This window comes from Helicoverpa zea, chromosome 19 (genome assembly GCF_022581195.2).
Source record: "Helicoverpa zea isolate HzStark_Cry1AcR chromosome 19, ilHelZeax1.1, whole genome shotgun sequence".
NCBI classification, from domain to species: Eukaryota; Metazoa; Arthropoda; class Insecta; order Lepidoptera; family Noctuidae; genus Helicoverpa; species Helicoverpa zea.
Window position 1 is genome coordinate 10,163,195 of NC_061470.1, and position 22,119 is coordinate 10,185,313.

The 22,119-nt window shown below is 36.5% G+C and overlaps 2 protein-coding genes across 2 annotated transcripts in view; one reads left to right on the plus strand and one right to left on the minus strand.

The window, feature by feature from the left end:
* Positions 1-22,119, minus strand: part of LOC124639385 (bicaudal D-related protein homolog) — a 119,136-nt gene that overhangs the window by 36,128 nt on the left and 60,889 nt on the right. The gene's annotated exons all lie outside the window — the stretch shown is intronic.
* Positions 7,406-8,677, plus strand: LOC124639386. The gene has a single exon (XM_047176722.1). The coding sequence runs from the start codon at positions 7,523-7,525 to the stop codon at positions 8,675-8,677; it is 1,155 nt and encodes a 384-aa protein (XP_047032678.1). The 5' UTR covers positions 7,406-7,522.

The window sequence follows — 22,119 nt, forward strand, 5'->3', positions numbered from 1 at the left end:
CTATTTTCAAACAAAGAAATATGCTTTGCTAAAGACCAACTATTATTATCAAAAAACAATAGTTTTGCGCAACAATAAAACATGATTAATTTTACGTCAATTCCACGTATTGAACAAATACAGTGTTTGGGGACAAAAGAGCAAATATCGTCATACTATGTGTATTTTTGTAAAACCTGCATTTGTGTAAACTGTAAACGTAGCTAGTCTGCCAAGTCGAGTAAATATTTTTCTAATAAGTGATGCAATTATTTTTAAACTTACTTAAAAAGTTTTTTTTTTTACTTACAACAGGTATAGGTTGATCTCTGCGACATCACAAGAATACTTGCACACTACAAAGGTTTAGTAGGCCGATAGTTAGTTTGGGCTCATGAATCAGTATGAAGATGAATGGAAGTACACACGGAACAATAATGAGGTATTGGTCCGCTATCACACCGACTAAATCTTTGATTGAATTAAACGATTTTCAAAAAAAAAATATTTTAACACCGAGCCAACAGTCGACCGAATCAATCAGGTTAAAACTGTCATGCCTAGGGTTGTCATATCAAAAATTGATGATAGGAATTACCGACTTTTCTTATCATTATTATCGAAAGGTATATTATAAGTTCAGTATGTGCAAATGTTATGTTATGTTATAGTAATGTTAAAAGGAATGAAGATTAAAACCGCTAGAAATAGTAGCAGCTAAGCGTCACTATTACGTATTTCTTTGCAGCAAACGGACAGAATTTCAGCGACTATAACTCACTTTCGCCATCAATGTCCTACTAATTTATTAGCAAGTGAGAGTATTAAGTATTATTGAATTGTCGACCGATATAGAAAGTGAGACTATGTGGGTATTATCTTTTTAATGGGCGTACGGCAAAAACACCACGACCCACATAGTGAGACTGAAATAAAAACGAGTGTGTTTTGATACTGAAATTACAGGTGACTTTGATTGCTGAAGAATTAGTTGTAGTTGAAATTGTGACTTCTTATGTAGAAATTAAATACAATATTATTATTGAAACATTTCAGTACTGAATATAACGTTTTGTTAACCATTATCTATACTTATATTATAAAGCTGAAGAGTTTGTTTGTTTGTTTGTTTTTTTGTTTGTTTGTTTGAACGCGCTAATCTCAGGAACTACTGGTCCGATTTGAACAATTCTTTCGGTGTTAAATAGCCCATTTATCAAGGAAGGCTACTTTTTATCCGAGTTCTTGCAGAGGTTTCCACGGGATGCGGGTGAAACCGCTGGCAGAAGCTAGTTTCATATATATGTTATGGACCATGTGATTAATTCGGGCATTATAAATAATGCCCGAGCATTATGAATAATGTCTAGCTTTATCGGGCCAAGTGATTAATAACTATCTTAACTTCATTATTTATCACATTGCACGGGCATTATTATATTGCTACATGACAGTTGGGCAATTTGATAATAAAGCAAAAAATTGAAGTTAGTGACGAAAACGTATCCCACGTAACGGTTGCCCGGGTAACTGGGTTGAGGAGGTCAGATAGGGCAGTCGCTCCTTGTAAAGCACTGGTACTCAGCTACATCCGGTTAGACTGGAAGCCGACCCCAACATAGTTTGGGAAAAAGGCTCGGAGGATGATGTGACGAAAACGTATCGCTGCAAAACCGACTCCACGTAGTCTTGTCTGTCCTACCCCTAGAGTGCAATTCAAAACCGCGTAAGTGTGGAGGGGCGAGGCGGCCTGCGAGCTGAGGCGCAGGTAGTTTTAACGCTCGCCGACGCGGCTGAGGCTGGCCGGCTGAGCCGGCCAGCAAGCCGAAGCTGCGGCGGTGAGCGTGAAAACCATCTGCGACGATAAGCTCGCATGGGACCGCCGGAGCCCCGCAGCACCGGAGCCGTGACAGAAGCCATGCTTGCTGCATATTGCTTGCTTACATTTTAAACGTACTGAGTTAAAAAATTAGAAGCTAAATAAATAAATTTTATGATGTCATTTAATAGTATTTTAGAAGTTTACTGTTAGAATGCATGCTACAAATTTAGATGCTAAAAATAACCATCATGCGGAGTTGTATTTAGAGTGGTTTACTTAGAAGATAACGAGTGGCTGAGATAGTATTATTTAGATGCTCGTTAATTGTGGCTGACTTAGTAATTAAGAAGGCAACATACATTATTCGGGGCGAATAATTATATTAAAAAGGAGCCTGTTTAATAAGCACCCTTTAAATATGACTTTCCTTAACTTTTAAATGCAAAAACTAGTGGATTTTTAAGGCAGAAGTCCTTCATAATTAATCCAAATCATGAGGCTGATTATTTAAGTGGTTTAATATTTAGTTAATTTTAAATTAAATGGCAATAACAATAAAAAATTGAATATAAATATGTTATTACGTTGCTTGTATTACTTTGCCCAAAAGGTCATGGGCAATATGTATAGTGCCCGGTCAATTTGATTATTTGAATAATTATTATCAAATTGCACTCTCATATTGGGCATTTTTCATAATGACCGGGCATTATGTATACTGCTCAATTTATCACTTGGTCCATAACATATATAGCTTGAATTTGTATAGCTACATTAAATACCTACGTATGTAACTGTTTTTTTTTAGTTAATGATCCAATTAATTATTTTGCAAAACAGTTATGCATCACTTACAGCCAGTTTCTTCATCAAAAGTTAAAGCCATAGTAAAAGTCAAAGTAATGTCTAAAGTAAAAGTAACGGTCAAATTCAAGTTTTCTATTAGTTTTGCTGTCACTTTAGCCTTGAAAAAACGAATTCGACCGTTACTTTTACTTTAGACATTACTTTAACTTTTACTTTTGATGAAGAAACTGGCCGTTAGTCATTATTTGTTATATTATTAATTGAAAGAAGGAAATACGGTTTCTGAACAGTCTTCTTTAAGATTTCCAATTCAAACATCACTGCTTACGGTAGGTTTTTGTATGAACCATTCTCGTTTTATGGTAAAAACTATATATAAAAGGTACTAAACATACCTACTACATATCGACTGCAAGCAAGCAATACCTCCTATCTGACATTTTTGTTTCAAAAAACTTGTATCTACCATAAAGGTTTAAGGTAGCTTAAGATTCAAAATAAAAACAAAAAACTTTATTAATCAATACTATGCGTAAATAAAGAAAACTTGGATTTTCAGTATCTCATTATACCTACCTCGGAATAAGGATTTTATTAAGTTTTATTGTTCCCCTTTAAAATCCACCCGGAGTCAGATAGGAGGTATTGCTTGCTTGCAGTCGATATAGTCATAACCTGTAGTAAGACCGACAATTTATAAAACCCTTCCATTAGACTATTAGCACCGGATCAGCCTGTCTAGCTAACGACCGGATCCAACGTAAACCGCCATAATACTGATTAGTTAGATTTAATCTTTAAATCCTGTGTGAACATTCATGTAAAGACTTTAATGGCTATAGAAAGTGCTTTTAATAGAATAAAATTCTTTATTATTCTTTGTATTTTGTAAATTGTTGTCATTTGTTTCATAAACAAAAATGTATCTGAATTAAGTTCATTATTTTCAAACAAATAACTTTAACGGAAGCAGATTTTTTTGTAGTCTACATTAAGATAGTTCCTCATAGGTGAGGATATTAGGATATGCAAAATAATGAATGTCTAACGGCCAGTTTCTTCATCAAAAGTAAAAGCCAAAGTAAAAGTCAAAGTAATGTCTAAAGTAAAAGTAATGGTCAAAATCGTTTTTTCTATTAGTTTTGCTGTTACTTTAGCCTTGAAAAAACGAATTTGACCGTTACTTTTACTTTAGACATTACTTTGACTTTTACTTTGGCTTTACTTTTGATGAAGAAACTGGCGGTAAAATATATGCCTTATCCACTGTTTCTGATACTTAATGTACATGCGACACTTTGAGATGGTAGAAAATTCATTCTAAAATCAAACCAACAGATAGCACAACAAATTCATAAAAAAAAAAACAGACACAATGTGATCTTCACTAATTACAAAAAATACAAAGAAACATTTTGACATTAGAAAATTATGGAAACAGGGTTATCGAAAGTCATTGTTAGATGCTCAACGGCCCACTTCGGATGCTGTCAACTTATGTGAACTCCTGAACCGTACTACAAGTATAATTTACTATAGTACATAATCTAGGGCATTTTCACATCTCTCTAGAACTTTTACTTGCAACAATGAGGATTTTTTTGTACTTAGAATTATGTACCAATCATCATCTAGCTACCCTTTTTATAAACTTCTTATGTGGTAGTGGAATGCTAATCTTACCGTATGTACAAGTGTTTTACTGCCTATCTGACCTTCCTACCCTACCACGAATTAGGACGACCCTTATCACTGTTGTTAGACTTGCGAGCTTCTGACTATCTGTAATGACTGTCAAAGTTTAAAAAATGGCAGACTGGATTGATATAGAGAAAATTGTTATGAGATAGATGGTCACGTATAGACGGAGTATCAGGGCCAATCATTGTTTAACCTGACATCAGTTGACCCTGCTGCTATTTAGCAATGATTCCATTAGCAACGACTCTTCAATGATTCTCAAATACTTACATGTACTTTAATGGCTGTAAAAGAACTGGATGTGGTTTTCTAAGGCAAGGGACTTAGTAAACTCCTGAACCATACCAGACAATTTTACATAATCTAGGGCATTTTCGCATCTCTCCAACTTTTACCCACAACAATATAATTCTTGTCTGTCTTTATGAATGACAGAAGACATTATATTGTCTACCTCTAGAATAAGACGTGATTGTACTCACTAAATAGATATTTCTTTTCTTATATCTATTACTTATAAATGTGTATTTTGTATTTGAATTATTGTATTATGTAAGATTTTGTTTAGAATTTATATTCAAAAGCGTGAACTCAACTAAAGGTGGCGATCAATTTTGAACATATTATTCGGAAGCTAAGTTATATAAATAAGTAGGTATCTATAGCTGAGCAGAACCCAAGTGAGGTTAGTTTAATGGGCGATTCCGGTCCAAATGTCCACCACGAACGAGACCTATATGGCTAGATAGCCCGTTAAATATAGAACATTTTTTGTTATGAAAGTAAAAAAAAATATAATGCCAGAAAAAAGTTATAGCAAAATCAAATAAAACATTTTACAGATTTTTTCAATTACTTTTCGTGATGTTCGATTTTCGTACTTTCTGTAACTTCTGTCAAAATAGAATTGTTCATTGTTAGAGAGAAGACACCACCAGTTACATCGAACTTTCTTAGATTCAGGCACCGCTGAGTATCTATATTCAAGCACTTCTGGCGCCTCATCTGGTTAGTGATTCGTACAACCATCGGGCAAAAAAATATGGGCTGTTTATATGCAAATGTGTCTTACTCATCTTAGTTTTAAATAAAGTGCAGAAATGGAAGTGGAATCAAATAAAAAATAATAATGATAACATACAAAAACTACCGAAAATTAAGAATACATTTTTGGCTATAACTTTTTTTTGGCATTGTTTTTTTTTTCTTTCTTAGTAAAAGTTACTCTAAATTAAGTGGACTATTTAATTATATAGGTCTCGTTCGTGGTGGACATTTCGACCAAACTTCATACATTCTTGCCCAATCTCCTTTGAGGTTAATTTAATTTGTCAAAATTTCACACAAATTTTGACGGGATCTAAGTCTAGTACCGATATGTATAATTCTAGGGTCAACATTTTTCATTTCCCCTAACCAGTAAATTGATCTTAAACTCACATTTTGGAGAAGGCAAATAGGAGTCTTATACGAAAATCTAACACTAATTTCAAGCCACTCTATATTATTTTGCATCCGTTCCATGCCTACCTTCTCGTAATTCTCCACGGAATACTAGATTATCGATTAGGATGCGCGCGCGTCGCGCTTGACGCGTCATGCGCAAGAGTCGTCCGTCATCACGTCAACATAATATGAAACCCGTTACAGATACGAATTTAATTGAAATACATAGTTCCAGTTATGACAATATCGTTTAAAAGAAAAATTGGTTATAGTTGTAGTTGTTTCTATACATTATTTATTTATTTAACAGTTTATGTACAGTTGCACAAAGAACACAAACAAGAAGAAAAAAAATATAAAGGCACAGCTTATTTCATAAGAAATCTCTTCCAGACCAGTAGGCCCGTTATGAATCTATTACGGAATAGTTCCCATGTACGTTTTTTTTTTATAATATTTCATGTAAATAACCTATTCTTCTCACTGACCAATCCGATAGAAATCCGATATCTACTTATTTTTCGCTCAATTTTTTCTACTTTCTTCATATAATACTATAAAAAATCATTGTCCAAATGGCTCTAGTCGATAAATTCCGACACTAAATCAAATGTACTCCGTCCCTGTTGGACGCACGCGCGCTATTCAATGCAGCGCCCGCGCCGGTGAGCATACGCAATCGTCTGTCCTGATACACTTTCACTGTACTGATGCACCGATATTTTAGTTTTGTTAGATTCGTTGGTTAATAAAATGTGTTGGTTTGATTGAAATAACATTACAACTGAAGTTTTTCTGTACTTTTTTTCAGAGATGTGTAGCCTCTCTCTCTCGCAATACTGTATGAGTACGCTCACTCTAAAAACTTTTAGTCGGCCGATATTTGGTTTGGGCTCAATCAGTATGAAGATGAATGGAAGTACGCACATTGCAAAGATCAGGTATTTAGCCGGTATTAGACCGACTGAAATCTTTAATTGAATTTACAGTTTAAAATTATCAATATCAGTATCGGGTTATAATCCTTATCGGGCAAACTGATGGATTCGGATTGCGGCAGATAGTTCTCCGGGATGCAGCTAAGACTAAAAAATACAGGTGAAACCACGGGTAATTAAGGTAAGTAAGTAAGGTAAGTATGTTGCAGATTTTGTATGACCCACGTTGTATAGTATGCAGTACAGAGAGTGGCATTGGTCTGCCATATCTCAAAGTCATCTTTTTAGCATAAAAGTCAAGGCTACTAACTAAATGGCTAGGAAATGGTACGACTAGTTAGACCATTAGATTGCCAACGTTTATTTTCGTATTTTTGACTAATTTGAGTCGTAATAATAAAAGAACTGGGCAGTTCTGAATGTCACAGCATGTTTTGCATTTGCATAATAATTTTAGTAGTTTTGTATTCGATTTGCTCAAAAGTTTTGTACTAGCCTCGATCAGCGGTTTCACCCGCCTTCCTCAATAAATGAGTTATCGAATATTGAAATAATAATTTCAAAAATCCATCCCGAAGGTAGCAAGTTTCTGAGATTAGTAAGTTCAAGCAAAAAAACTCTTTAGGGTTATAATATGTATTAGTACAGACTATACGATAGATGTGACGATTTTCTTTTTTGCCTTCTTTTACCTAGAATGATTCATAACGACTTTACCCTTATCGAGTGTATCGCGTTCATTCGTTGACATCGGACGCGTTTGCACTGTTCGCAGAAATTATTTTAATTTCGTGCCGAGCGCGGCGTCAGCCGCCGCTAAGTCGATACCATGCGTTCGGAAGAACTCGTGGCGAACGAGGTCCTGGCGTTCCTACAGTACCAGCTGGACGTCATGGATGAGGTCAGTGTGACGCAGATTTGCACCTCAAACTTCACCGAGGAGGAGATACGCAGCGCAAAGAAGCTGTTGTACGAGTCGCTGCAAATGGCAGACCGAATGCCGACCCGCAGGCGAGATGAAAAGGGAGAGAGGAGTCTCCAAGACACTATAAGGCTGTTGAAGGAGACCGACCCGGACGACGTGCCAACGTTCGTGGCAAAGGACTTGCGGAAGCTGCCCCCGGTCACTTTCGATCACGTCGACGTCACCAGGCTGTTAAAGGACATCACGAGTATGAGGTCCAGCCTGGTCGAGCTGCAATTGAAGCTGGAGGCATCACAATCCACCATCTGTGATCTACGTAGCGAGGTAGCAGAATTGCGAAACTCTGTATGTAGGTCACACGCGCATGCCAACAGCGACAACACACGCCACGGACAGGTCAACGCATCGCCGCAGTGCGCCGAGTCAGCAAAATTGCACTCGTCGCCTGCCGTCGCCACTACTAGCGATGCGTCACCGTGCCCCGCCCTCCCCGCGTCCCCTGCCTTCGGGACGCCGACGAATGTAAGCACGTCTAGGCTTGGACGTGTTTACTCGGATGCCGTAAAGCGAGATCCCGTCCAACGGCCACCTAAAGCTACTGTGGCGATACAAAATCAGCCCGAAGGAACCCGAGGTACGGTACAATCTGTACCATGTAAAGGGAAAGCTGATGCAGATGGTTTCGTCAAGGTGGAAAGAAGGAAGAAGAAGCCATCTAGCCGAAATCAATGCGGAACTGCGTTGACTGGTCCGAACATGCTGCTGCGCCCCGCAATACCGACGACGCAGCTGTATGTTTCGCGTTTACATCACTCCACGAAGGTCGAGGAGATCGTGGAGTATATACGAGTCAAGACGAACTGGACCTTAAGAGTCGAGAGGTTGGAGCCCAGACACAACACAAATTTCAAATCGTTTGTGGTACGTGTGCCGACTCAGCATCTCGACATGTTCCAAGAAGCGTTTTGGCCGAAAGGTGTCGTTTTCCGGCGGTTCCGCGGGAGACTACGCGACACCACGCAGTGCAACACGACACCGCCTATTCGTGTTAACAAATAGCTGATTATTGTTATTTTATATGTATTAGTTTATAAGTATTGCAATATTAAATTATGTATGTATTGTACTTTCTATGGGCCCTAGTTGCCTGAGGTAAACAAATAAATAAAAAAAAAAAAAAAAAAAAAAAAAAAAAAAAAAAATTTACCCTTAAAAAACTTCATCAATATTAGTTAAACATTTTGCACAATTGCATTTTTTATATTAGTTTTATAGTTTGAGAAACATAGTCTATTGCATCGTGTTGTTTTGATGAGCTAAACCTTTTATTTTTATATCTGTATGTCACGAACATATAAATAAGCATGTTCTAACATCATATTAAACTGTACCTAATCGTGCAAATTGCAACGTGAATATATTCTTCTATTGATAAATATATGACCTTCTTTTAATTATAGCTTTTAGTTAGACACGAGGTAAGTTTTTAGGCGATAAATTCGAGCAAAATACACGTTTGAAGGCCTTGATTAAAACTGATTAAGGTAATTTTTCACATAGTCGCGTCTGTGTATTTCCGCAGGTTTGAAGAAGTCTGATCATATTAGGAAGGTACTCAACTGCATCTGAACAGACTGTAAGCCGACTCCAAGATAAGCATAGTGACATATTTGAGAAAATACATATTATACATTGAGACAAAAAAATAAAATTGCTAAATAAACCCGCTAAAATAAGTCATTTGACTAACGGTTAGTTATTAAGCAACAACTAATTAATTACTTAACTTTTTCCTAAATTAATTCATCTATGTCTCAACAGTCGATACCCCAACAATGGGCGTCCAATCCGCTTCTCACAGCACAAAGTCGGAATGGTATGCTCACGCGCAGCTCACGCGTGTTGCAATACAACAATGCTCAGTTTTTGCGGAAGCGTTGCCCAAGACAGACGTGTGACCTTTGGGTTATGGTGTAAGGTATGGGAGGTTAGGTTAAGAAAATGTTACCTTTTTAAGAGGACGAATCTAAGAAGGTATATTAAAACTTTTAAAAAGTAGGTATCTCAAAAAGCTGATTCAATTTAAAAGTAACAAATAACTATCAAGAGGGTTTTTCATTTCCATCTTCATACTGCTACTTCCTAAGTTAGTTTAAGTTTCAAGAACGGTTATAACTAGGTATGTCCTTATTGATAGGTCCTGACACGAAAACGAACCCACAAACAACCCTCGTCCGTTCACGCAAGATATTTAAAGCAAGAGTAGGATTTTAACATGTATGGCTCAGTAAAAATGAATGAGCTAAAACACCAATGCGCATGCTCAAATGGCCGACTTCATTTGTACCATAGTGAAGACAATAGTAGCTAATTTCAAGACGGCAAAGTTATATGACAAGATCTACATAAAAACGTGTCCCGCTATCGCCCATCACTTGTGGACATTTTAATTGCAATGGCAACACCGTTTGTAATGAGTGGTGTCCCTAATTCACAGCTAGGAATGTAGGCGCCCTACTTGTCTAGATGAAAGTGCAGTTATATCAACTGTGGGTAATCACTTTATTTTATATTATTATAAGTATAGATTACCTATATGTATATGGTGTTTTATTTTATATTATGATTATATTTGTTAAGATGGGAATATGCAGGGCTGCTAAAAAACATTGAATAAGTATTTTGACAGGTCTGAATCTTCTGCGCGCAATTGGTGTCTAGATAAATATACAAAATTTATTTTACAACGTTATTTAAATAAATGTAGTCAACTATAGTCGTGTTTAGACCAAATGGACTAGACGAAAGGAAAGTTTCTGAAAACCCATTCTATGCCTAAATTGGGAATCGAACCCGGGATCTCCTATACGGCAATCCTATTTCCTATAAATTAGCACATTCAATCAAAAGATAAGTTGAACCTAACGAGATCATCATCTCACTAACTGCAGCATCGTAACTAATTACTATCTGAAGCTATTAGCTACTCTATGATTACTGCCGGCAATCAGTTAACGAATGACTTTAACTACGTAATGGATACGTGTGATAAATACTGCGTTTTAGATGTTTAGAAGTTTTTGGTATCCTAGTAGTAAGAACTTAATTAGCCAACGATCCGTTTAAAGGTAGTTAGGCTAATTTATTACAAAGATGATAGATATTTTGGTGCTTCGGAAGAATTAATAAAGTGCAGACTATCAGTAAATAGCAAATATTTTTCTTTCTTTGAGTAACTATTATAGTAATCTTTACTACGTTACAACTGAATCGATTTGAAAAAAATCAGTTTTGATAATTTACTTTTGAGAAGCTACACTATCCCTGTGTGACATAATGCTTTAATATTTTAAAGGGCACGGAAAGAGATTCACAAAGGAACTGCTAGTATGTAAGTTGATAAACAGTTACGTAGCTTTCTCATCAAATACCAACTAAGTAAATACGGTAGTTATCACATTAATCTATCTATTAACAACATGACATTATTTCCCATGATTTCCCCGCCTTCCACGAACGACAAACACTTTGACAAAGTGCAATAATTACCTCACTTGCATGAGAATAACATGACTTAAGTAATCTCTCACAAAAACATCTTAAGTACAGTAGGAAGTATTAAAATTGATTCTCGGTAGGTTACATTATATCTAGCTAATAAGTTCCTCACAATCTACCGGTTTGGAAAACTATTTTAATGGGTGATAGTCGGAAAATTGTGTAATCAATCAATAATGTTATCAGGTAGTGTTAGTTCACCAGAAGTTATTTGCAAATAAGCCTACTGTATATTATCTTAATTAACTGTCTATTTAATATTAGTTAGGTGTCGGAAATATATCCCTGATTTTAATCATCTCTGATCATAATATCGCATGGGTATCAAACTTTACTCATTTGACTTCTGCTTACATAGATACCAATATAATGAAATACTGTCATCTTTATACCACAGATGTCTTATCACATGCTTGATCATTATCGGTCTTTTTAATTGTCCCGTTTCTGGGCACTTGCCTCTTCTCATTCAGAAAAGGACTGAGCGTTATTTACCACGCTACAGCGTTATTAAAATAAAACGATGTATGCATGTGGTCGATATAAGACCCACTTCTATCTGCAACCTTTAATTTAAATGCTCCTCCCAAATAAAGTCATCAACAAACAGTCTTCCTAGTATTGGTCATCAGCCCTTCAGGTGACCAAAACATAGTTGCCTCCCAGGGTGGCCTACTGCACAATAGGTCCATTCCTTAAGGATAGCAGCCTCAGACAATTGGCCATAAAGTTTGCACATAATGGGTGCATAGTGTTGCATGTATGCATGCATGCATGAGGTTCCCAAACAAGATGAGAACATGTAAATGAAATAGCTGCAGTGGTAAGTGTGTTTGTTTTAGTTATAAATGTTGGTGTACTTAAGTAAGTACCTACATAAGTAGGTAAAAGGACATGAGTAAGTTTACTAATGGAAGATTCTACATAACGTTAATGCATCTTGGATAGATTAGTTAATGTGCTCTTATACAGTTAGACAGAGACGTGTACATAAAAAAATGTGTAATTATTTATTTCCTTAAATAACATAAAAGCTGTTAAACTTGCGCCTGATCGCTCTTCGGACGTATCAGATTACCATCCTATCGGGCCATAAGATTGAAGAAACTGAGAGTTCACCTGTGTACGCATACACTTTTGAAGTAGAATGTCGTTTCAAGTCGTTTGAATTTACCGATACCATTATATTGTAAGTCTTGGAAAAAATTAGGGCCTTCATACATCAACGGTTGTATTTTCTTCACATTAAATATATTTCCAGGGGCACCCTGAGTCCACTATGATAATTTCTCAAAATACGGAAGAAGAAATCTTTGTAGAATACTTACTTTAAGTAAGAAGTGTAATGTTTATTGTCTTTGCAAATGTTTCGTTTCTCGTAATACTTGCTTGTTTTAAAGTTTCGCAAACATTACAATGAACATGTGTAACTAGTTGTTTTATGCACGAAAATTTTATCTGATGAAGTACCTCTTTCTTTCAAAACTTGTTTGCGTCGAAAGCATTGTAGTTAGCCGGTATGAGACCGACTGTAAACTATGACTGGAATCAAGCTTTGAAAAAACTTAATTTGTTTACCACTGGGTTCGACGATTGGCCAACTGTTTACACCAAGTGATCCTTTTGAGCTGGCTAGTTTATAGCATCCAAAATTGGGCCCCTGTGGTTTTAATTTTAATCGTAGTTTAAGGTTTATTTTTTTTCAGAACTTTAAGACCTGACTGTAAAGGTATCTAATGATACAACAGTACTCGCTCAACATAGCATACTCGCTCTACCAGTTCGTTCAATACGCAGATACGTTCGTTCCATATGCAGATAGGTACTAGGAGAATAGTAGCCCGGAAGAATTTAACAACTCTTAATTATCAGCTACTTAGAGAGAGCTAATGACGTTAAACATGCTAATTTCATATAAGCCTTCATTAGCCTTAGAGTCACGTACACTCTTCTACACAAGTTGCAGACACTTTCCTCAGAGCGTTTAACCTTCTGGAGCCACCTTTAGCACAAATTTCTATGGATCATCGTAGTGTCAGGTCCACTTCTTCTTCCCGCCAAAAACATATAGAAAATGAGCATTTTGGAGGCTGTGTTACGTTCGAAAAGTGTATCAGCCTTATTTGAATATTATGTACATATAATCATCTTTTTTTTTTTAATGACGTCAAAAATCATCAAATGACCCCTCCCGCTGTGGGTTAGCAGCGGTGAGGGAGTGTCAGACTCTTACTGACAAAAAACCGTCGTGTTCCGTCGTAGGCCTTTTTATGTGCTAGGGCCGCGGTATCTCTTTCGAACAACCCGCAGCCCACATATAATCATCTATCATGCATTTTTGATACTCACGCACACGAGAAAATTGACAAAGAAAAGCTTAAACTTGACGCACACATGTTCATAGGAACATTGAGATCTTATACGGTCTTTGGCAGAAAGGAGGGCACTATAATTGCGTCTCCAGTAATTCAATTATCTAAGACCTTATCATTATAATCTTAGTGTGAAATCCAAGACAGTCAGAATGACCGACTGTACGCACCGATTACATTTCTCACGTCTTACATAAAATATAATGGTGTGTTTCATGGGCAAACCTGTCCGAGTTATGTGTTCCTGGTTTTAAGTATATACTGGGAAGGAATTCAAAGTAATTATTTTCTGGTTTAGAGTTTTTGTACTGAGGTTTTTTTTATCAGATCTGGTTGATAATTACAGTTTAATGTTAGGAAGAAATTTTTCTGGTTTCTCTACACAAACCAAAGTATGTATATATTTTTTTTTGTGCTTGAGTCTGATGGGAAGTTTTGGCCTATGTATCAATCAATCAAATCAATGATTTATTATCATTGGTTTTGATCTATTCTCGTCACAAAGTAAAGTTTCCTTTCTGTAGGAGAAACGTGGAAAACCCATTTTTGTAAAATTTATTTCACTTATTTTTGTTATCTTAATCTGGTTCGTTAATCAATAAACGATTAGTGTCGTTTGAAATAATAAATATAGCCAGTTTAACACATTGGCTCGAAATAATCCCAGTGCATTATTGGATAATATAGTTACCAAATACAGTCGTAATACACAAGGCATGGGTTTTTGCTAACGCCGATAGTTACACATAATGTACTTATATACAATTTGTACTTCTTGTAAACGTTGTGTAAAGTTAATATTATCATGTTTGATCAACATGATAAATTTAGATCACTCATAAAGTGAAGTGTGTTGCGAGTGATTTCACGATGGACAAAATGTATGAACAACAAGTAGCCTCCACCAAATTGTAGCGCGTGGCGCGCTAGGGACCGAGGATCTTCAGGATATTCAATTAAAACATTAAAAGGAACTTTAACTTTGCGTTTATTTTATGACTCGGGGGTGAAGTGACACACTTCAATATCAAAACTATTCTATGGAACAAATCGAATACATTTGAAATGATTGCCCGGTCAGTATCAAAAATATCTAACGAATAAAACCTTACAAATGAAAAAGTTTCTAACTACGTTACAGTACTTTGCATGCCCTAGGAATAAAACTGCTGACTTCAGAGAGGAAAAGTTATTTGACGAGAACTGTAGGTAAACGTTTTTTTTTGTCTAGGAACACTTATATTGTATCTGAAGATCAGGAACACGGACTAATAAACAAAAAATGGGGCATTTTCTTTTCTTTTTCTACGACCATTTAAGCCAAAAAACAATAGGTAAAATCTGTTTCCTGCAATCAATCTGAATAAAGCTATTACAAGCTAACATTAAGCATGTCTTTCAAATTAACCATAACAGCATACAAAATATCCATTTCCACCAAGTAATCACTATAATTAATTTCCCATATATCTGAGCATTAATTAATACCGACATTTATCAGTTTTAATGAAGCGTCGTACACACACACACGTTGCTACGAGTAAAAGTGAAAAACTAGGCGTTTTCCGCTTTCTTGATCTTAATAGAAATAGTTTTGTGTAGCACGGTGCAATTGCTTCGGATGTTAATATGTTACGTTATTTAGTTTGTTATAGAATAGAGTGTAATTTAATGAGTTTGTGTTAATGTTTTTTTTATTGAATCTTCAATTATTTATTTATCTTTTTGTATCTGTTAATTACATACTATTTTCGTGACTGATTGGTTCCTCAACGTAGACCAGACCAACACATTTATGTTGAGAAAACTGTTCAAACAATAAAAGGATGAACCAAGAGATTGAACATTTTTGGTATGTAAGAATCCTAAGCAGAGGCATATTATATTTATATTTTCAACTAGCTTCTGCCCGCGACTTCGTACGCGGATCCTGTCCCTTATGCCAGCGACTACGGGGTCAGCAAAATCAAAGATCTGAATAGTCGCAATAGACGTGAACATAGGGATAAAAGTAGTGATTCTAATTAGTCCGCATTTAAGTTGTGTGTGGCAAAAATATTACGTAAAAAAACATTAAATATATGACAAAGTCGTGGTGACTTAGTGGAATTCGTGGTGGTTTAGTGGGTAGAGAACCAATCTCTTAAGTATGAGCGTGCGTCTTTGATTCCAGGTCTGGCAATGCAACTTTTCTAAGTTCGTATGTACTTTCTACGTATATTTTGGATACCAACGACCATTATTTGGAGGGGATGTTAAACTGTAGGTTCCGACTGTCATTGAACATTCCATTCTTGGCAGTCGTTATGGGTAGTCAGAAGCCAGTAAGTCTTACCAAGGGGTGTTGGGTTGAGCGGGTAACCGGGTTGTGGAGGTCAGATAGGCAGTCGCTCCTTGTAAAACACTGGTACTCAGTTGCATCGTGACTGGAAGCCGACCCTAACATAATTGGGACAAAGGCTCTTGAGATAATAACGACAATAATAATGAGATATAGGCACCGCAGGACATCTGAGGCTGATGACGGGGAGTAGCGACCCCGCGGGGCTATATATACTGAGTTCTCCAGGGAGTGTATACTGTCCCCCATCTCCGGCCGGTCGGAGTGAACCATGACGGGGGTAGGTCTCACGCCTCTGGCTTGGCTTGGCCGTCCAGAGTGGAGTCGCTAAAGCAGGATTAGTAGCCCTGCTCGGAGGATAGGTGCCTCATGGTAAGCACAGGGAGCGCGTAATCTGCGTTTAAAGTCCGCCGAAGTATTCTCACCCTTCAGCCGCTCATGTCCCTGTTGCCCTCTTGTTGCTATTCAGTGACTGGTTCCCGGGGGCCCAGTAAGTGAGGTGGCGAGTCTCCACCTGCCGTTTTTACATGTACCTAATACATTGTCATCCACTAACATCCCATCACAATAGCCCAAGTAGTTTTCCTCCATAGTTAGCAATAGTTTAGCACAGAACCGGGGATTGTCTTTTTTTTAACGACGTCCACCGGGGATTGTCCTTTGATTCATTTCTATAGTGTATAAAGGGATAATCGTCGGTTTTGTGTCACCATTTCATTAAAGTTGTCTCAAAAGGACTTCAGCGTGTTGGCTTCGGCCCCACGTTTGCCTCCCAAAAATTCGGAACTCTGTAGTCCCGAGGTCTGGAAGAGACATACAAAATAATAATGAGATATAATGCAACAAAGTTAGAGAGTGGGGGCTCGTGACGCCACGTCTAGGTATGTAAAATTTGTACTAAGCAGTGACTTAACCCGAAAATCAAGCGTTGTTGTATCTTCGTTATTATTTGTTTGTGTGAGAGAGAAAAGAAAAATGCGTCAATAGAGAGTGCTTATCAGATTGAACCACTTTTGCTAAAACGTCATATCTTCATATGCTTCATATAGTCTAGCAGGGCTCCTGGAGTTCCACATCAGGTGTTTTACATCTTCAATTTTTATAAGTCAACAGAGAGTGCTTATCAGATTGAACAACTTTTGCTAAAACGTCATACCTCTATATGCTATAGTCTGGCTGGGCCCTGGAGTTCCACATCAGATGTTTTAGATCTTCAATTTGTATAAGTCAATAGAAAGTGCTTATCAAATTGAACAACTTTTGCTAAAACGTCATACCTGTATATGGTACAGAGAAGCTGGGCTCTTGGGGTTCCACATCAGGTGTTCCAGATCTTAAAATTTATTATCTCAGCTGAAAATGCTCATCAAATGAAACAATTTTTGCCACGGCACCATATTTGTATCTCTTATAGTTTTATTGGTCTGTTGGAGTTCTGCATCAGGTCTTCAAGTTTCGAAGATAAATTATAGCCTATATGTTGACCAGGCTTAATACTAATACAACAAAGAAAAAATCATTGAACTCCGTTCAGTAGTTCGGAAGATTAGCGTGTACAAACAAACAGACATACAGACAGAATTTTTTTTTTGGATTTGTGCTCCATTACTGTTTCTAAACCCCACCCAATTATTATTTTTTTAATATATTCAATGTACAGACACAGTTTTTTTATAGATTTATTATATGTATAGATAAAGGTACTCATACAAGCGAACTTTACAGGTGTAACATAACAAGTGACTTCAAATAGGGGATAATGAAATAGATTTGCTAATAACCTCAAATAAAATTGGCAAAGGGACAGGAGGATTATCGTAATAACTATGTATCTACATAATATAATCTTGAAAGAGGGTCTAGTCTAATTATCTGTAAGAAATAAGTATTTCAGATAGGCGTCATTATTTTACAGGTGATATTGGGTTTCTTTATTGTAAAAGTAGGTGTGATTATAAAAAAAAAATTACATCCACGTCATAAAAATTACGTCACACATGTAATTAGATTAAGAAACCACTAAGATATAATTCTTACGCACTGCTGTACAAATTCAAGAGCAGCTGTTATTAAGGGAAAGTAGAGAAACGAGTGATTTCCATAATATAGAGGTATATAGTGGCCGTGACTGCAGAGTGATCTACTGAAAGTGTTCTATGATATTTGATTAGTAGGTTTATTACGAGTATCTGTGATTGGCTCTTAATGTGCGAACTCTCGCGTATTAAGCTTAATTATGACTAGAAAAAAGTTAAAAATGATCAAAATAGCTTCTTTCGAAATTCGGCTGCGTTTTGGAAAACTAATCTATACCTACTTACATAAATAATTGGTGACATGAAAGCCACAATAAAAAAAAAATTTCAATCTATTTCCTTACCTAAATTCAACTGTTTCACTACAGCTTTTCACATAGAAGTAAACTTCCCCCATATTTTTGCTATCTACATCTATATGAACACAACTTCAGCATCGACGTCCCTTCAACAAAGTAATATGTCGCAAGCGATCAGCTCTCAGCACGAGCGACCTTAATTGACGCTGTCGTGTTACATCGCAATAAGGAATTCTATTATATGTTGGGTATTCTCACGTAGTTTGAATATTTCGGAAAAAAATGGGAAAGGAATTTTTCTGTTAATCTAGTTGTGGGAATGATGGTAAAGCTTTGCATAAAGGAAGAGGTATGTGTTTTATATTATATAATTTTCAGTTCCTATTTCGCGTTTTGAGTTAACTGTATTATTTTTCTTCTTAATAAGTATCTTAAAGAATAGGTATTGGTGTCTGATGGAGCATTCGAGTTGTCAGTGGATCATCTTTGGTAGTCTTTATGGTAAGTGACATGCCAGAACGTCTTATGAACAGTCTTACCAAGGGGTAAATAACTTACGGATTTATTTGCTGCGTTTAATCGTAGGTGTCAAAGTTTGATGGTTTACCTGCAACAAACACATTAATTTGTTAATAAAATCATTTCATGTATATAACACACAGATGCACATTTACTGGATTGATTCTTTCACTAAATCACATTTTAGACTGTGGCGACGATATTATATGAAGATGCTTACGTAGACTGCTAGACGAACACCTCAAGCTGGGGAGAATTGCCCATACTTACTCACCGCGGTGGGCATGAAAGGTGATGTAATTCTTGATATCATTCTCCTGTCCTTAACCCAATTTTTATTTCGGAACCCAATACTAAGGCGTATTGGGTTGGTAAGATTGGTTGTCAGACTTACTGGCTTCTGACTACCTGTGACGACTGCCAAAGATGTTCAACTACAATCGGGACCTGCAGTTAAACGTAACACAGTCTTCTTCCTTAGTATATTCCCCTTTCAATAAAACAAGATCAGCAGCTAAACCACTAATTACACAAACACTATAAGATTGAATCTGTAATTACACGTTACATTGTTCTGAGGCGGAACTATAAACTTAAAGCGAAAGAATCAAGAACAAAGCAGCGTCCTTGTACAACAAAGAAGTGCGCTGATCATTTAGTATTATTGTATTGTTTTAATATAAACTACTATATTAGTCATGTTTTTTGATTTGATAAATCGTTGTTAACAACTTTTTTTGTTTGGTGTATTTTTCAGAAATGGTGCACTAGACATACATGCTGCGTATTTGATCGAATATGATCATCAAGTTACTGATTGAACAGTTAAGAAAAAATATTAATAAACAACTTTGTTTGTTGTGAAGTTGTGAGGACCTAATTTAGGTATGTTAATTCAATTATATTTAGATTAATGTATTTATTTAATTGTATGTAACCTAAATATCCATCCGATTTTAACTCCCTCGGCTAAGAATTGACCACATTCACAAACAGAAGCATATAAGACAATATGACATCACATTTATTTCGACATGATGAGTATTGATGAGCCTGCATCTTTCCCAGAAAAATATAATTCAATAAATTCACATTTAATCTAAAATTACACAAAAAAGCTCCACAGCATCAATCTTAAGATTGTCACGATCATACAAACAGTTAGTTAATCTGGAGTCGTGCTGGGAACTAGCTTATCTGTGCGTTGCGTTAACTGCGCGTGCGCAGGTCGCCGTTATTTCAACTTGATGGGTTCGTTTTTCGAAATTCTGTTATGTCATAGGGAGTTTTGTAATGCTACTGTTGTATTTTGTAGTTTAAGAAGCATTACGGGTAGCACAAAGAAAATGTTACTCCTGGATATGGGGTTTTTCTCACTGATGCCTTATTATGCATTTTTTTTATCGTTCCTACTTTATGATCATCTATCTATACAAACTGTTAGCCAGCTGTCTCTAAAGGTAAAGAAAAGGTAAAGAAAAGTAAGTTTATTGTAAAGAAAAGGTATATTTCGACCTGATAGCATTTTAATCCTCAAACTTGCAATCAATCCTCTGTGTTAGAGGAAGTCTTAGCCCAGCAGGGGGACGATAAAAATGGCCATGATGATGTATTTAAAACCGAACTTATGTATTTTAAAACAGATATCAATATCAAGTGATAGTTAGCAAACTACTTAAAAATATCGATCGATTTTCATCACTACTTTCCCCACTAAAAACCACTTCATTTGCAAAAAAAACAACCAAACTAAACAAGCTTTTCTTACCTACGTTTTTCACAGCCTACAACAGAGCACGTGTTACAAGTACCTACATGTGGCTATCAGTCCTCAATCGATAATGTTATCGTGAGCTATACAATACTGCAAACACCATTGTATGTTTGTATGTGTTTTTGTTTTATTGTAGTGTGTACAGCTGTAGAGTGAACGGTCTGAGATAAGTTGGGTAGTAAGGAAGGTGTACCTCTGCCTAGCCTTTTCTAATTATGTTAGGGTCGACTTTCAGTCTAAATAGATGCAGCTGAGTAAGATACCTTTGTCTGTCTGTATGCGAAACTTGCACATAGCTCGCAGAACTGATGGCCGATGGGGCAGAATAGTTGTCGAGTGGCGACTACGACCAGGAAGACGCATCGTGGGCAAGCCCCCTAGATGGACGAATGATCTGGCCGTGGTCACCGGTATGCAGTAGATGCCGGTCGCTGATTGATCGAGCGCAGTGACGAACCTAAGTGGAGGCTTTTGTCCAACAGTGATCGTCTTTCGTCTGACACGACGTTTCCTATGTTACATGTTTTAACATTTGGTTTAGCTTCACTGTAAAATGTTCTTGCATTGCATTGATGATACATGTATAATATGTTTAATTTACAATTGTTTTTGTTTAACATACCAAAGATATTAAGTAGTAAATACCAGGCATGTGAGCTCATTATGTTTTGTAAGGTTATCGACCAAAACTTATTTACTAACAAAACAATAAATACCAATGCGGTTGACTGTCTCTTATCCACAGCTCGAATCATTATGTTAAATAACATAAAGCTTTAAAATTACTTAATGAACAGATGATATTAAAAAGGCGTATAACTAACTACCAACTATAAGTTAGTCATTTGCGAGAACCAATTCCCGCAACTGAGTAAAAAGTGGCCTATGTCCTGCCTCAAGCTTTAGAATATCAGTGGACCAAAATTTAATTTAAATCTGTTCAGTAGTTTCGCCACTATTAAAGTTAGTCTTTGGAGTAACTAGACGTAAATACGTATACTTAATTAGTACTTCTTGGTCCACTCTTCACAAAAACCCATGACTCCATATAATAATCCAAGGAAACAGCTAACCACCGGATAAGAAAGCCTTTGATACATGGACACCAGCCTAATCACTGGTTAATGACTAGTTTCTAGATAAATGCTTCGTTAACTGCATTTTAAAGCGGTTAGTAAAGGCGGTGCGGTTTCTTTGTATTCTAGAAATAAATGTGTTAAAAAAAAGTGAAAATGTAAGTGAAGGTTTTGCGGTAATTGGATAAAAGCTTCTTGTTATAATATGAGAGAAAACTGTTCTGGTTGTTGTGTTGTTAGATTTTGCTACATATGTATAAGGACTATCTTGAGTTCTGATGTTTAGATAACAAACTGTACTTATTTCCATAAAACGAGGAATTTCTAATCATATTTTCTGTGCATTCCACATAGTGGTATGATCAGCTTTCGTCCGCATCGTTCTATCCTTGACATCGCTTTCTGAGTCTTTTTATTATAATAACTAGCTTCTGCCCGCGACTTCGTACGCGGATCCTGTCCCTTATGCCAGCGACTACGGGGTCAGCAAAATCACTTGAACTTGAAAAATTGACTTGAAAACAAC